Source organism: Nematolebias whitei, chromosome 18 (assembly GCF_014905685.2).
Source record: "Nematolebias whitei isolate Nwh7 chromosome 18, NemWhi1, whole genome shotgun sequence".
In the NCBI taxonomy this organism is placed as follows: domain Eukaryota; kingdom Metazoa; phylum Chordata; class Actinopteri; order Cyprinodontiformes; family Rivulidae; genus Nematolebias; species Nematolebias whitei.
Genome location: NC_056515.1, coordinates 13,992,080 through 14,009,160, shown reverse-complemented (window position 1 = coordinate 14,009,160; position 17,081 = coordinate 13,992,080). Strand labels below are relative to the sequence as shown.

Here is a 17,081-nt window from a genome sequence, read left to right as displayed (position 1 = left end):
TTCATCCATCCATCCATCCATCCATCCATCCATCCATCCATCCATCCATCCATCCATCCATCCATCCATCCATCCATCCATCCATCCATCCATCCATCTTCTTCTGCTTATCCAGGCTTGGGTTGCGGGGGTAGCAGCCTAAGTAGGGACTAGGCCCAGACTTCCCTCTCCTCAGCCACTTGGGCCAGCTCCTCCGGGGGGATCTCGAGGGGTTCCCAGGTCAGCCGAGAAACATAGTCCCTCGAGCTTGTCCTGGGTCTTCCTCTGGATCTCCTCCTGGTGGGACGTGCCCAGAACACCTCACCAGGGAGGCGTCCAGGAGGCGTCCTAACCAGATGCCCGAGCCGCCACAACTGTCTCCTCCTGACAGGGAGAAGCAGCGGCTCTACTCTGAGTCCCTCCTGGTTGACCAAGCTGCTCACCCTAGCTCACCACTTTCTGTGCTATAATTTTCTCAAATATATCTGACAACCCCTCAACTGAAAACACAGAAATGATATAAAGACTACAGAAAAGTTGTTAAAACCTCTCTCTTCCTTCAGAATGACGTTGGTCTTGATCATGCAGGCTAAAACTTCAGCGCTTCATTAGAGAACTTTATACTGTGTATTTTTACTAAGGTCGTTCATAGTATACTGTGTACATTTATTATGGTCATGTAGACGGTGTACTTTGTACTTTTACTAAGGTCATTTACACAGTACACTGTGTAAATGACCATTTAATTGATGGTCAGTTCATTTAATATCTGTCAATTTATTTCAAGAGCATTTTTCCCCTCAGAATGACAACGTCCCTCTACCAGAGACGTCTCCTTCTCCCGTGGACACTGAACAAGCAGAACAACTTAAAAATGAAGGTAACGTTCAGAAACCGTTTATAGCATTTCTGTTTGCAGGACTGTTTGTGTTTCCTCTGGATGTATAGGAACATAAATAGAAAAAGCTTTTTTTTTTAACCAATGTCTTGCATTTGTTTGGGTGAGAGAAGCACTTACAGAAATTATGTTCAAAGTTGTAGTTTCCCACAAAGGGAAGAAGCTTGACTTTAGCTAAGAACGTGGACGCAGCTCTTTCTTTTGTTCTACAGACACTGGGTAGTCCTTAAAGTGACACTCGCATCGCTAATTCCTGCAGTACACCTCACAAAATCTCTCAAGGAACATGATCACGAGCCTTTTCCAAAACTACAAAACACATGTGTGATGATTAATTCCCATGATCTCCTTTTAACTCTGCAAATGTGAAGATTTAGTCCATTGTTCCATGACCTAGATATAATCAGACGGATGGGGACTGCCTCATTTTACAGATGTATCTAATGCTCCTACACCACAGCTGAAAATCTCCTCTGTTGAGTAACACCTTGTTTCTTGACATCAGCTAACCAATATTTATTCAAGTGTCTTATGTTCTAACAAGCTTTTGAGTGCCTCTGCGTTTACATGTATGTAATTAAACACAAGTGTAAAGTTGGAAATGTCTCAGCGGTGCTCTTCTGGCCTGTGCCCCCCCATTTCAGGTAGTTCAATTTCAACTGCAGCTTCACACACACTTTTTTTGGTGCATATGTGACAAACACATTTTTATGCCCTACTATTTTATTTTATTCAGATCAATTCAATGTACTTATAAAGCGCCAAGTCACAACGGAAGTCGTCTCAGGGTACTGAACAGAAATATTCACATACATACATTCACACAAAGTAAACATTTTCTATCAAAGGAAGCCAGCAGATTGTTTCTCTTCATTTTGTCGCAGTCTCCCATCTTGACCAAGCACAAAGACAACAGTAGAAAGGAAAAACTCCCTTTTAACAAGAAGAAACCTCCAACAGAACCAGGCTCAGGATCTGAGCAGCCATCTGCTTTGACCAGCTGGGTTTGAGAGGACAGGAAGGAGAAACATAAACAGAATGACAGGTCCAGGTGAACTTTCTATTGGAAGAAAGACACACACACACACACACAAAAAAACCCCACATCAAAGTTAATGCTCAATAATCCAGGTAAAAAATTCGATTTTTTTACCTGGATTATTGAGCATGAATGTTGATGTTTTGAACCACTTTGGCTATGGCTGCCTCAGAGGAGTCGATGGGGGAGAGGGTGGACTCAAGAAACCATCTTATCACCAACAAACTGGTTGGCCCATTATGTGAGTAAGCCACTAAAGTTTCAACAAAAAATGAAACCGTCCAGAGGACCTGATTTAACTTTGTTGGACAAAAAGCATGTTATGGATATAAATAATTACAAATACAGACAGATAGAGTAGAGTACGTAAAGAAAGCAGCAGAGAGATGAAATATGGTCAGTTTGTCCTCTAGTAGTCTATGCCTATAGAATCAGAATAAGCTTTATTATTATTGTACTGAGATACGAGAATATGTCCGTACAGTCGTCCGATAGATGGGTGGAGTGCACGTAGCTGCTGCTATAAGCACGGGCTTCTTATCCTTTTCAGAATACTTTTTTTAGATAGAAAAAAGGACAAAGTCATGAGGAGAGAGGATAGAGGCATTACAAAAATAGATTTCTTCACACCTTTTCCTAACGGGACATGATTTAAGACATCAAAAAATTCTGCCAACAAGCACATTTATGAACATGTTACATATGCATTTGGCTAGGAGGTGGTCCATGAAGCACTAGCAGATAGTCCATATGTCCTGATAAGATGATGGTCAGCTGGCACAGTTCTGATAAGTTGTTGTTGCAATAGACAAAGCTTTTCCTTAGTTTACACATTTCCCAGGAGAAACTGATGTTGGCCTGTTTCGAGCCCAACCATGGAGTCCGATTCAGATAAGCCACAATTGTTGATTTTTACAGGCGGACTATTTTTTCTTGTCAGCCTTGAGTCTGTACTGATACTTCCAAGATCTGAAATGACCAGATTAGGCTGCATTCTACTGGTCTGTGCTTACGAGCCTCTTCAAGGTTGTTTTATGCTGATGAGTCCCAAAGCTGCAGGTGGCCTCCTGCGATTCAAATCACTTCTGTCTTATGGTTTAGCTCGTTAATCAGCTGATTTTGAGTCCTCAAAGCATGAACCAAACCTTCACATAGGCAGCAGTCTGACCAGGCCAGATTAGTGCAGCTGTCTTCTTTGTCTGTTGATAAACCAGGATCCAGGCTATTCAAAAACAGGTAACCTGTTATCATAAATCCAATTATATGCAATTTCGGCGTCCTCGATCAACAGCAGAGGTAGACACATCACATCCAGAGATATATCCAGCTGCATGCGTGTTGTCCGAGCAGATGAGGGTTCTCCAGGACCCTGTCGCTTTGTTGAAAAGATTTTGTCATTGCGTCAAAAGTCCATTTGGTCAGATCGAAAACAGTAGTTTTCAGATGTGTAAAAATAGGAGCTGCTCCGATACACAGACAGAGCAAAAAAAAAAAAAAAAAAAAGGCAGGAGGAGAACAGGGAGAGGGAAGAGAAAGTGTGCACCTCGTTCCAGGACCTTTTAAGAAAAAAAAAAATAGAAGTATAACAAAGGGATAAACTCAGGATACTCAAGCTGAACCCAACAATAGGATTTATCAACAATGTAGAGGGATAATGGGGCTGGATATATATTGTAAATTACCAGTTATGAGTTAAGCTCATAAGATATGCATTTATTATGCAAATAACCTCGTTGTGTGTGTGTGGGCACCACCTCTTTTTAGAGGAAAAATCAGTCTCTATCCCCAAATTAAATGTAAACTGAAACGTGAATTATTTTCTCGTGTTTAAAGGGCATCAAATCAGTTAATACACACAGATATGCCAAAATAATCACAAATTTTGTTGATTTTATGTATTTTACTACAAAAATAATAATCTGTGATATATCTGATGAAGATTATGAATGACAAAAGTTAACTGAATAACAAAATAGCTTTGCATCAAAGGTCTAGTTGGTTATTCAAATCAATGAAACTTAAAAAGGCAGATTTTGGACTGGTTCTGTTTGTGGAGTAGTTAAAATTGTCTAAAGTGAGCTGTAATTTGTCTGAGATTATTGTGATGTATGATCACCAGAAAGTGCCTTGAAGAGTCTCTCTCACCAGAACGAGATGTCACAATGTTCCACAGCTGCTTAAAATGATACCAGCAAGGCCTGAGATGCTCCGGTGACTAAAAGGCTGATTTTTTCCCTCAAAAGTCACCTATCATCGGTTGGAGGGACGAAGGTCAGGCCACTGGCTCTGAAGTCAGCTGGGATTTACCACTCTGCGGTGTAATGGTTCTGGCTTGGTCAGGTTCTGTTCTGCTTCGTTTCTTCTGTATCTTTTTTCCGTCTCTGTGCAGAAAGGATGCTTCTCTTCCATGCAGAAACTTGGGTTTCTTCAGTTCTGAGCTCCAGAAGCGTGTAGCAGAAGTTGAGAAGTAGAAGTGATTTTAGAAGAAGTGAAACTTAACTTAACTGTATGTGTCTTTCAGATTGACTTTAGTCCACCTCTCGGAAGAGGGATGGTTCTAACTCCTGTCAGGTTTTTATAAAATCTAAAGTCCATTTTCTCTGTCTGCCTTTAAAAGTTACTCTTTCAAAATAGACAAATAAGACAAATGATTATCTTAAAGAGAGAATACTTAAAACACACATTTTCATAAATAAACATTCAGGTCTGAAAATAAAACAGAAAATTACATTTTGGGGTTAATAGCAGGCAATGTTTCTCCAAAAAGTGTCACTGTTCATTCCCCTGAAAAGTAAATGTCATTAAACAAAGGGTTCTTTAAAATGTGTTATCTTCATGGGAACCCATCCTGGGAGTAATACTCCTTTTTGATAAAAGTTAAAGTTCAGCAGATGTTTCAACTTCGAGGTCAGTTGAACCAAAACTCATTAAACGATCTGACCGTTTCATGGGAAATGAGTTCATATTGGCAGTGAAGTTAACACAGTGACAGTTTTTTTATTACACTTTCATTAGTGTCAACTAAGAAGTTAGTGAGCTGAGTTGAACCCCTGTAAGGCTTTACAAGGTTTGTTCCCAAGGGAATAGATGCATCTTAGTTTAAACAGTTTCAAACACAAAACACATGAATGATGTTTGTTTGAGATGAGGCGAACTGTTTTCTGAGATGAGATGTTCTTTTCTGAGGTGGTGAACTGTTTCTGAGGTGGTGTTCCCCTACATATTCTCCCACTTTTCGATTTTCAACCCCCATGGTTGTGAATCGAAAACTCGTCGTCCACACCTCAGGAAGGTTCCAAGAATGTTGTAGTAGGTTCCCAAAAGTCAAAGTCTATAATTCCATGGAAGGAAAACAAAATTAAAGTTATCCCATATGAAGTCAGAAGGAATAATTCCAGGTAGGGAAAGGATCAATGTTCTAGGTAATTCCCAGGTGTTCAAAGGGTTAATTCCACAACGTGAAACAGGAAAGGCAAAGGTATTCCATTTGAGTTCAAAGCAATAATTCCACAGAAAGGGAAAGGAAACTCAAGGGTATTCCATGTGAAGGCCAAGGGGTCCTTGGAAGGCATGGTGATGTCACTCTCTGGAACGATGGGTTGGATCGTCAGGAGATGCAGTGATGTCATCTGTATGAAGGATTGGACCACTTGGATGATGCAGTGATGTCATCTGGAGGAAGGATGGGACCCTCTCCACAGGATGTTGGCGTAGGATGGTACCCATCTGGTGATTTCTGGTGACCATCAAAGTGTCTTAAGTGCTTTGTTCATGTAGTGGAATCCTAAAGATAAATCTGTATGCATGCAGATCTAATGTCAACTTTAAATGACAAAATAAATTGTTCAAAGTGTTTTTGAATGAGACTAAAATAATCTAATGCCTCTACTTTTGTATACGGGTACGTTGACAAAAAGGTGTGGCTAATGATTAAATGTTAAAGAAAAATAAAGGATGCCCTAAGAAATTTGGTGTAAAAATAAGTAAACAAAAATTTAGGAAGCTTAGTTCATTTTGTTTAACAATTTTTGTTTACTAAAATGGATCACTCAGGTGGTGAGTGTTGAATGAATTTTAAAACAAACTTTACACGTTGATCAGCTGAGTGTGAGCATAAACAAGAACGATCCCGACGACGACCAGAAGTAGCTTTCCCCCACTTGTGGGTTGTTATCATTTCGATCGTTAATTGTTTTGCTTTTTTAGCTTGATCTAGTGGTCAAAGAAATTTTAATTTTGTTTTACAGTGTATTATTAGGTTTAAGGTGTTTTACCATACCTATTTCTTTTGAAAGTAAAATTTAATTTAAAGATTTCTAATCTTATGTTTTTGAATTTTTTTCCATTTTAAGAAGAGTAAGGTTTATTTGAACTTTGTAGTTTAATTAGTCTAATTTTGGTTTTAGTTAGGTTTTTAGTTTAAAACTCTTCTGAGGTGGTGTTCCCCTACAACAAGATGTTTAATCCCAAATATCCCAAAATCTAAAAAAAATCCCTGAAATCCCAAATACTTAATCTTAATCTTGAAACTGGACAATGTGTCAGCCTCACAGACAGAAACTGGAAGTTGGTTCCACAAGAGAGGAGCCTGATAACTGAAAGATCTGCCTCCCATTCTGCTTTTGGAAACTCTAGGAACCACAAGTGGGCGGCTGTGGCTGAGTGGTTAGAGCAGTCGTCCTCCAATGCAAGAGTTGGGGGTTCGAACCCCACAGCAGTCACATGCCGAAGTGTCCCTGGGCAAGACACTGAACCCCTCATTGCCTCCGATGTGTGTCCCATCAGTGTATGAATGTGATAAATCACTGATTAGTCTCTTTTGAATGATTTGTTCAATTAGCTTTGTAGAGCTCTAGAGTGCTGTATGAATGGGTAAATGAGGCACAGATTGTAGTGTAAAGCGCTTTGAGTATCTTAATAAGATAGAAAGGTGCTATATAAGTACAGTCCATTTACCATTTACTATTTACAAGTAAACCTGCAGCCTGAGAGCGAAGTGCTCTGTTAGGAAAACAAGGAACAATAAGATCTGCAATATAAGATGGAGCTAGGTTGTTGAGAGCTTTGTAGGTTAGAAGTAAGATTTTGAATTCTATTCTGGATTTGACAGGGAGCCAATGGAGAGAAGCTAAAACTGGAGAAAGATGATCTCTCCTACTAACTCCGGTTAAAACTCTGGCAGCAGCATTTTGGATCAACTGAAGACGTTTTAAAGACGTATTTGGACACCCAGATAATAAACCATTGCAATAGTCCAGTCTAGACATGACAAATGCATGGACCAATTTTTCTGCATCATTTTTAGATCAGATGTTTCTAATTTTAGTGATATTACGCAGGTGGAAGAAGGCAGTTCTAGTAACGTTTTTAATGTGGGGGATAAAAGACATGTCCTGATCAAAAATAACACCAAGATTTTTGACATTAGAGCTGGAGGACAGATTAATGCATCTAAGGGAGAAAGACTGAAAAAATCATTCTTAAAGTGCTCAGATCCAAAACCCAAAACTTCAGTCTTGTTTGAGTTTAAATGCAGAAAATTAAGGGTCATCAAGGTTTTTGTCTTTAGAAGCAGCTCTGACTCACATTTCATTAAATTAAAAAAATTCTTGCATCTAGACAACATTTTTGATTGTACAGAGAAATGAAACAAGACATGCAAGACACAATTGCATCGTTGTTCTTATTTAAATGGAGGCCAGGGAAGATGTCTCATGTGTGCCTAGTTTCTTGTTCGTCTGGATGTATGTAGTAAAAGTGCTCTGAAAGATGAAGAAAGAAATATTAAACTGATTTTGCTTGTGTTTTATTAAACCTGTCCTGGGATTTAAACTGTGCAAACAACCAGACTTTTATTTTTCAGGGAACAACCACATGAAGGAGGAGAACTACAGATGTGCAGTCGAGTGTTACACAAAGGCCATTGATCTGGACCTCAGAAACGCTGTGTATTACTGCAACAGGTGTTTAGAACGTGACCTTATTCAGCCTTAATTTTATTTTTCCGTTGATACTTGCACATCTTTACACTGCCACAGAAAGTAAAGGAAGAGCTGAGCTGGTGTTTTGGTGGATAATGTCATATAAATATACACTGGCAGGTCAACTTTAATGTCAAGTTTTGATTAAACTTGTTGCAGAGCTGCAGCTCACAGCAAACTGGGGAATTATACTGAGGCGACTAGTGACTGTGAACGAGCCATTAAGATCGACTCAACGTACAGTAAAGCGTATGGGAGGATGGGGTGAATTTCATCTACCTTTACACACATTTATTCAACTTTTGCTAGAAGATTCGTCTGAATATATTTGTTTTTGTGGTTCCAGTTTAGCTTTGACAGCTATGAACAAGTATCCCGAAGCCATTTCCTACTTTAAGAAGGCTCTGGTGCTGGATCCTGAGAATGACACGTACAAATCCAACCTGAAGATTGCAGAGCAGAAACACAAAGAAGCGTCCAGCCCTGTGAGTTCAAACGGGATTCATTTTGAATCTCTTCGTTCATGTCATTTCATGAACTTTTTGCTCACATACTTTTCCAGCCAGAAGGTTCTATTCTTGTTTATACATCCCACAGATGGCAGCTGGACTTGGATTTGACATGGCGAGTTTAATCAACAACCCTGCCTTCATCAGCATGGTAGGTGTCCCATCATCATCCCACGATGAACTATCAACCATCAAAATGACCCGACTTGTCAAACACTGCACTTGGGAGCATCAGGGTCAACAAGAACACTTCTGCTAACACGCAAGAGTTGCACTGCAGCCGCGACGAGACGTGAATCTGATGGTTGTGTTCCTGCACTCATAGCTCACAGCAAAGAATTATGGGTCATGTTTCCTCATAACACTGCCACCGTGATCAGTGATAAATTGTGCTTTTATGTTGTTTCAGGGAGAGAGTAGATTTCATCTTGATTTCTGTTTACAGGCTGCAAGCGTGATGCAGAACCAACAGGTCCAACAGCTGTGAGTGGAATCTGAATCACAAAACAATTGGAACAGCGAAAAAACTGTAAACATAGTAAACATATCAAATGTTGAAAGTGAGAGACATTGTACAACCTTTAAAAAGTTATTTCTGAATTTGATGGCAGCAACACGTCTTAAACAAAGTTAGGACGAAGCTATAAAAGGCTGTGAAAGTAACCGCTGGAGCAATTTGCAATTAAGTTCATTAGCAAAAAGAGGACTAGGTATAAAAAGAGCATTTTGGGGAGGCTGGATGTCTCGTAGGTAAAGATGGGCAAAGGTTCACCAGTCAGAGAAAAGTGCATGAGAAAATCCAACAATGTTCAGTCAGGTCATCTGGACGGTTTCTTTTTTTGTTGAGAGATGTTTCGTCCTTCATCCAAAGGACTTCATCAGTCCGAGGAGCCACAACAAACTGAGTCCCACAAACACACTCCCATAGTGGACCAGCCAGTTTTTTGGTGATAAGATGGTTTCTGGGGCCCACCCTCTCCCTCTTTGACTCCTCTGAGGCAGCCATAGCCAAAGAGGTTCAAAGCATCACAGTTCAACTTTGACATCAGAGGAGTTGATGGGGGAGAGGGTGGGCCACAGAAACCATCTTATCACCAGCAAACTAGTTGGTCCACTATGCGAGTGTGCTGCTTGTGGGACTCAGTTTGTTATTGGCTCCTCGGACTGATGAAGTCCTTTGGATGACGGGCGAAATATCTCAACAAAAAGAGAAACCGTCCAGATGACCTGACTGAACTTTGTTGGATTTGTACCTGGATATTTGAGCATGAACTTTGATGCATTTGAAAATATTCCCATCCTCCCAGAAAAGATCCAGGACTGTTGAATGATTGGAATCCTCTGTCAGACAAGAATGAGACATTTCCCTTCATAAACTCCATTAACTGGTCTCCTCAGTTCCCAGTTGTTTACAAACTGTTGTTAAAGAAGACGAGACATTTCACAGTGTTAAGTGCGATTCTGTCCAAATGTTTGTTTGGATGTATTGCTGCCATAAAATTAAACATTTAATATGTTGGCTATGTTCCATTGTGACTACACTACAAGTTTATGAGTTTTGCACATTATTGCATTTTGTTTTATTTCCATCTTTCAACACATCCTAACTTTTTGGGACTTGAGGTTGTAGTTTTAGGAGGATTTCTGTGATCACTGTGTTTATGTATGCTCAGGATGTCAGGAATGATGTCAAACGCAGTCGGAGGTCCTGCAGCAGGAGTAGGAGGAATGTCCGACATTTCCAGCTTAATTGAAGCGTAAGTGATCGTGGCTCAGAAAAACAAAACAATGTTTAGTCTACACGCTTCTTTATTTCATAAAGTTTTTCTTATTTATAGATACTTGTTTTATACGTCACTTGGCGTAAAGTTTTTTTCCAAAATATGCTGTTAATATTGATCCACTCATCTAACTCCTAGCAAAAATGCAAATAAGCAATAACTCTTCCAATAATCTATAAAGAACATTATTTTAACACTGACTCGAAACAGAGCTGTATTTTCTCTTGTAACATTTTATCTCACTTGTCACCAGTTCTGTCCTCCCTTCACTGGCTCTTTGTGCGTGTCGGAATTGATTTTAAAATTCTCCTGTTGACCTTTAAGTGCATTAATGGCACTCTCATACCCCTCTGACCTACTTCAACCATAAGTTCCTTCTCGGGTGCTGAGATCATCTGACCAGCTGCTTTTGGTTGAAGTTCAGAGGAGATCGGGTCGTGGGCCCTAAACTTTGGAACATGCCCATCAACATTAGACAGGCCACTTCACGCCCTGCTTTTAAGGCCCTGTTTACACGAAAACGATTCCTGGTGAAAATGGAAGTGTTTCCTTGTGTTTGTACTGTTCATTAACACAACAATAGCAAATGTTTTCTCTGACAACGGCACAATTTGAGAACAGGTTCCAGAGTGCAATGGTTCAGAAACTTTCCGGTGTCCGCTGTCGTGTAAACAGAAAAAAATACATATTTTCTGTCGGGGAATCCTTGTTTCATGCGCAGTATGACATAAAACATAACAGCTTCATACAATCCACAGAAGAAACTATCGACAATGGCGGATACCAGAGTATTGTTTGTGCTTCTGACTCTGATAAATCTAACTACGGCTCTCCAACACAGTGCTCATTTTCTACCTCTTTACTTAAATCATCGAATGACAGACATCATACAGCTCCACTTTGTTACTTAATGGATGTATGCAAAGAAGAAACACGGCTAGGAGGCACTACTGGATGCCAAAGAACATAGCACCAACTAGTGGCGTGGCGAGGGAATTACACCTTTTCCTCGTCTACGTTGCTGTGTAAACAGATTGTAATTGGAATGTTTCCATGTAAATGTGTTAATAGAGATGGAGGAAAAAAATCTGTTTTCACTGGATCGTTGTTGTGTAAACAGGGCTTAAATCTCTAAACAATATACCCGTTTTCTCTGGCTTTTAACACAGTGTGACTTGATTTAGTATTTTATTGTTCTGCGTTTTTATCTTTTTCTTTTGATGCTTGTAATTAATTTTCAGTTTAAAAAAAATCATTAAATTGCTCCCGTTGATTTTTATTGTAACAGCTGCTGTTTTAAATGGGCTTTATAAATAAAGTTGACTTGACTTGCAGCAAAAACACAGTTTATAAAGCTGATGGGCTTGTTGTAGTGAATTTGACAAAGAGGCTGAAACGGTGTTTATTACAGACAAAACCAGACTATGGTACTGGTTTATTACAACCTAATGATAAACTATGACTAAAAGAGCTAGGCCTTCATCCATCTTTACCTGCTTCTTCCTTTTTGGGTTGTGAGGTCACTCACTGGTGCCCATATCCATACATCACTGTGTGAGAGACATTGGACACCTGGACAGGTCTCCAGTCCATCACAGGGACACGTAGAGACGAACAAGACAAACAACAATTCACTCTTTCACTCACACCTAGAGACAATTTAGAGAGAGAAAACTGGATTACCCAGTTATTATATTTGATGTAAACCTAAATATAAATTTTAAACTTACATTTTTAGAGCAACTACAATTTCAATGTGAATTTTTAAATTTACATGACAAATCTTCACGTGGTCAAAAATGTCTGCAGGGGATTCCCGAAGGCTCTGTGCAATGTGTTTTGGTCACACCGGCTCAACATTAGTCGTACCTCATTGTGAATTGTAAATTTTCCTGTATTAAACAAACTCCTCCTGCAGAGTCTCTGACTGAGCTAAGGCCTTCTCTCTTGACAGGGAAGTCCTACACAACGAGAGCTCCTTCAAACATGTTTTTGACTGGAGACCATTTAAAAACAGGTTTTTGCTCATCTGCAAAGTAGTTGACAGGAAATAAGAGAAAAAAAAATTTAAATCAAGAAAAACTACATTGAAAATATATATTTTATTTAAAATATATAAAAAAATACAAATTCAAATGTAACATTTCATATGTGCTGAATTCTTAGGCCTTCTCTGAAGGCATAGAAGACCCTGGGGGTTCCCCACTGTTATAACCTCACTTCCAGTGAATTAAGGCCTAGCATTCCTTGACTGATTACTTTTCATGATATTCAAGTTGGTCAAATCTTAAAATCACTGTTATGCACAACATCCTGCCATATAGTGAGCTCTTGGATGATATGTTGTGAATGACTCTCAGCTGCTGCCACACCAGCTGTTAGCTGTAAAACCCAACAAGTTCTAGCCCTTTTTGTATTTGTTAATGCTGATGAGCTGTAGCAGCCATCTTGAAATAAATAGAATTGTTGTAAATGTGTAAACACTAATAAATGATAATAAATATTAGTAGTCTAGGGCAGTGGTGGTGCAGAGGTTTAAGAAGGTGGGCCTGTGATGGGAAGATTGCTGGTTCAACTCTCGGTACGGACAACATCAAAATGTGGGTGGGAAAGGTGAAGCACCCACACCTGCATCCACCCTCATTCGCCCCACTCTGGGCCCTTGAGCAAGGCCTTTAACCCCCACCACCTGCTCATCCGGGCACCCTAGATAGCAGCTCTCTGCTCCACACAGAGGACTATCGTGTCGTAAGATGTAAAACTCTGGCAGGAAAGTTGGTGGGTGATTTGCATTTAAGTCAGTGGTTCTTAATATAGGGTCCGCAAACTCGTGCTTTGGGGGTCTGCAAAAACAAACAAAAACAAAATGACAACAACAAAAAAAATATATATATATATTTTTTAACAAGCAACCCGTTTAAATACACCAGGAAATCACATCTACGTACTTTATTCAAAAATTTCTGGGGGAGGACCCCCAGACACCCCTCCCTCCTCCCGCCCACTGTTTGTGTTCTGGCATCGATCTGTTTACAGATGAATCCCTGTTATTTGATATAACTACTGCTGTTCTGATTCTGTTCAGTTTGATGTAAAGAGTTTTCTGTGATAGTCTGAAGAAGTGACGATACATTTGTTCTTTATGTGAATAGGTAAAGTTTTAAAATGTTTTTTGATACTCAAAACTGTAATTTTTGAAGTTGAAATTAAAAATTTTGTTAAGTGTGTCTTGAATGAAAAATACCCCATGTTTAAAAGTATAAAAATTATATTAACACTCTTAAAAAAACAGGTCAAGCAAGAGGGCCGGCAATGGAGGAGGGGGTGTACGAAAGACACCATCTTATCACAAGCAGAACTGGTTTGTTCCACTTTGGAGTAAGCTGTTGAGGGAATAATAAGTTTTTTTGTGTGTTTCCTTGACTGATGAAGCCTTCTGGACCGAAGGTGAAACGTTTCAGCACAAAAAAAAAAAGAAACTGTCCAGATGACCTGACTGAAAAATGTTGGATTGTATACCTGGATTATTGAGCATGGACTTTGTTGTTAGGTCTTAAAGTATTTGTTACACAAATATTTCCACTGCATTACAGAGACAAACTGAAGAAAATTATTTAATAAACATGAGGGTTATGAGGGGTCCCTGAACCCCAAAAGTTTGAGAACAGCTGACCTAAAAATACCAAACTTTAATAATAATAATAATAATAATAAAAAACGGTGTTCATATTACATGTATATCCTCAGCAGTAGGTGGTTTTGTTGCTTTTATTTACTCATCTAAAAAAACAACAATGTGTGTCTTGTCATGTGATCAGGGGCCAACAGTTTGCTCAACAAATCCAGCAGCAGAACCCGGAGCTCATCGAGCAGCTGAGGAACCACATCCGGAGCCGCTCTTTCAGCGGCAGTGCTGAGGAGCACTCATGATCTGTTTGGGTAATTAAAAAACATCTAAAATGAAAGTGGTTCATCTTGCACAAATCTGCTGGATTAACATTCCAAATTTTTTATCTCCAACACATTTTTTTTCTGAAGGCAGAGTCACCACATGGCACGATAACAATCTCTACACCTATTTCTTCAAATCTAATCTTTGGCAGAGCTGGAATGAAGAGACAAGGATGAGGTTGAAGGCACTTTATGGAGACTGAAAGACTAAGAAAACATCTCTCAAACACCTGATCATTAAAAACAAGCCAAGGCGTCCTTCAGCCCTCTGACAGACCACGAGTGAACGTCTCCTCCAGATGTTTTATTCTGTTCAAACCTTCTCCTCTCTTCATGCTCTGAGCTGAGAATCCTCACGTTTTAGTCACGATACAGACTCAGAAAGGAATGTACTTCAGCTGCAGTGCAGGAAACAGTTCAGCTTTTTTTGTTTGTACACAGATCATCAGGTATATTTGTTTATATTGATGATTAATATTATTTTTGTAGTCAGAATTCACTGTATTTGCTTTCGAAAAAAAAAACTGGTTTAGTCCTGGAACACACAGGACTCACATTTTCATTTTCAATGCATAATAGTTCAACTTTGAATGAAGACAATATGATGTTGGATGCCCCACCCCTTTAAATCATTTTATTGGTGATTATTCATATTGTTTGCATGCTCTTAAATCAGGTATTTGAGATCAGACGCTTTATGGAATCAAATATGTATACTAAGGCAGCATATTGTCTAAAACAATAATAAATGTTTTAAAAATAAAAATACTGTCATGATTTTTGTCTTTAAATAACATGACAGATAAGATCAGTCTGATTTAGAGCTGAAGTAACTTTTTTCTTTCTTTCTGTGGTTAAGGGATTAAATGCATATATACAAGACTGAATAAAAGTAGTATTCATAAAAAGTCTACCAACCATGCATGTCAGGTTTTTGTGGGAAAAAATGAAACTACGAAAAATCATTTCATAACTTTTTCAACCCTTATTGTCACAATCAACAATATTGACAAAGTTGGAATGTTGTGTAATTTTTTAAAAGCAGACTACATTCATTTACAAATCCATCCATCCATTATCTTTACCCGTTTCTTAATTTTTTGGGTTGTGGGGGTCACTGGTGCCCATATCCAGCAGTCACTGTGTGAGAGGTGGGGGACAAACTGGACAGGTCTTCAGTCCATCACAGGGACACAGAGACAAACAACCATTCACTCTCTCACTCACACCTAGGGACAATTTAGAGTTACCAATCAGTCTAACATGCATGTTTTTGGTCTGTGGGAGGAAACTGGAGTACCTGGAGAAAACCCACGCATGCTGAGAGGCAGCAGCTCTACGAACTGCGCCACCGTGCTGCCCTCCATGAATGTTCATGTACAGGTCAGTGTTCTGCACTGTAAACTAAAATATACATTGTGTTTTCCACTTTCTTCTATACTTTCTCCAGACTTTGCTCTTTTACACATTTATATTTCAAACCTCCAGCATGATAGAAATTTTATGCAATTACTTGATTTCTTGTAACTTTTGACATTTTTTAAATCGAGCTTTACATAAAATATTTTCTCAAATAATTCACTGCAGATTGAGAATTCTTCATATACAATAGTCCCTCGTTTATCGCGGGGGATCCATACCCCCCCACCCCCACTATAAGTGGAAAAACCGCCAAGTAGAATAGTAGAACAAATCCAACAATTTTCAGTCAGGTCATCTGGACAGTTTCTTTTTTTGCTGAAACGTTTCACCTTCCATCCAGAAGGCTTCATCAGTCAAGGAAACACACAACACAAAACTGATTCTTCCCCCAACAGCTTACTCCAAAGTGGAACAAACCAGTTATGTTGGTGCTAAGATGGTGTCTTTGGCACGCCCCCTCCTCTTGTGCCAGCCCTCTTCCTCGTCGACAGTCATGTCAAACTGGTTCAAAACCAAAAACAATCCATGCTCAATAATCCAGGTATACAAATTGTTGGATTGTATACCTGGATTATTGAGCATGGACTTTTTTTAGTAGTACAAGTTGTAGTTTATTCTAGTATTTATATAGATGTATATTAAGGCGTTTTAAACCTTCCCACACTCTTGCAATATTCTAAACAATGTTTCTAAACGCTCTAAAAAAGCACAGAACAAGGGTCTACAACCTGCGGCTCTGGAGCCACATGTGGCTCTTTGGTTCCTCTGCAGCGGCTCTTTCAAGCTTTGACCAAAGTGGACAAGCCACTGCCAGTTTTGAGTTTCATGTATTTGCAAATTTGTGAATACTAGTACTAATACAAGGAGTAAAACATAATTTAACTTTATGCTTTATTTCTTTCAAGTAGAATACTTAATTTTTACACAATAAAAACAAACAAAAAAAACACTAGACCTGCATTTCATTGTTTAAATTTCCATCCACTCATTATCTTTTACCCACTTCTTCCTGTTCGGGTCACTAGTGCCCAAATTCAGCTATCACTGTGCGACAGGGCTTAATTTGAGATGGATCCTTACGGAACAGGATCTGGGAACTCTCTTATTTTGAAAGGGTGCGTTCTGGTAACTGCTTGGATCCGGTAACTCTCAGGCTTACCAATAATAACATTATGAACAAATTTGACTGCCTTGAATGAATAAAACTTATATTGGCTTTGTAAACTGAAATTTGTGCCACCATTGTTAAAATTATCTTTTTAATTGGTACAAACTATAAAAATAAATCTTTCTTTACAATCATCCTGTTTTTTCTTTTGTCTTGAAATGTAAAAATATCAATGGATGCTTAAAATCATTAAATATTTTTAGTTTTATGTCACTCCTACTGGCCTGAAAAGTGGTCAACGAGCCACCAGTAGATGATCATAGCTGGGGTAAGTTTTGTGGCTCTGGACATTTTAATTTAGTGAGCGAAGGGGCAGAAATGGCTCTTTGGATCGTAAAGGTTGCAGACCCTTG

The 17,081-nt window shown here is 39.1% G+C and overlaps 1 protein-coding gene across 2 annotated transcripts in view; it reads left to right on the top strand.

Moving 5' to 3' along the window:
• The window catches only part of sgtb (small glutamine rich tetratricopeptide repeat co-chaperone beta), a 32,697-nt gene extending 17,885 nt beyond the window's left edge, over window positions 1-14,812 (top strand). Inside the window, exons 4-12 of one of the 2 annotated variants that reach the window (XM_037692640.1) lie at window positions 784-859; window positions 7,780-7,879; window positions 8,057-8,161; window positions 8,244-8,382; window positions 8,495-8,557; window positions 8,852-8,889; window positions 10,080-10,163; window positions 14,006-14,126; window positions 14,230-14,812. In XM_037692640.1, the coding sequence (XP_037548568.1) occupies window positions 784-859; window positions 7,780-7,879; window positions 8,057-8,161; window positions 8,244-8,382; window positions 8,495-8,557; window positions 8,852-8,889; window positions 10,080-10,163; window positions 14,006-14,117 (717 nt within the window). In that variant the 3' untranslated portion in view covers window positions 14,118-14,126; window positions 14,230-14,812. Of the gene's footprint in view, window positions 1-783; window positions 860-7,779; window positions 7,880-8,056; window positions 8,162-8,243; window positions 8,383-8,494; window positions 8,558-8,851; window positions 8,890-10,079; window positions 10,164-14,005; window positions 14,127-14,225 lie in introns of both variants that reach the window. The other variant, XM_037692639.1, reaches the window with a different exon arrangement.
• The last annotated feature ends 2,269 nt before the right edge of the window (window positions 14,813-17,081 follow it).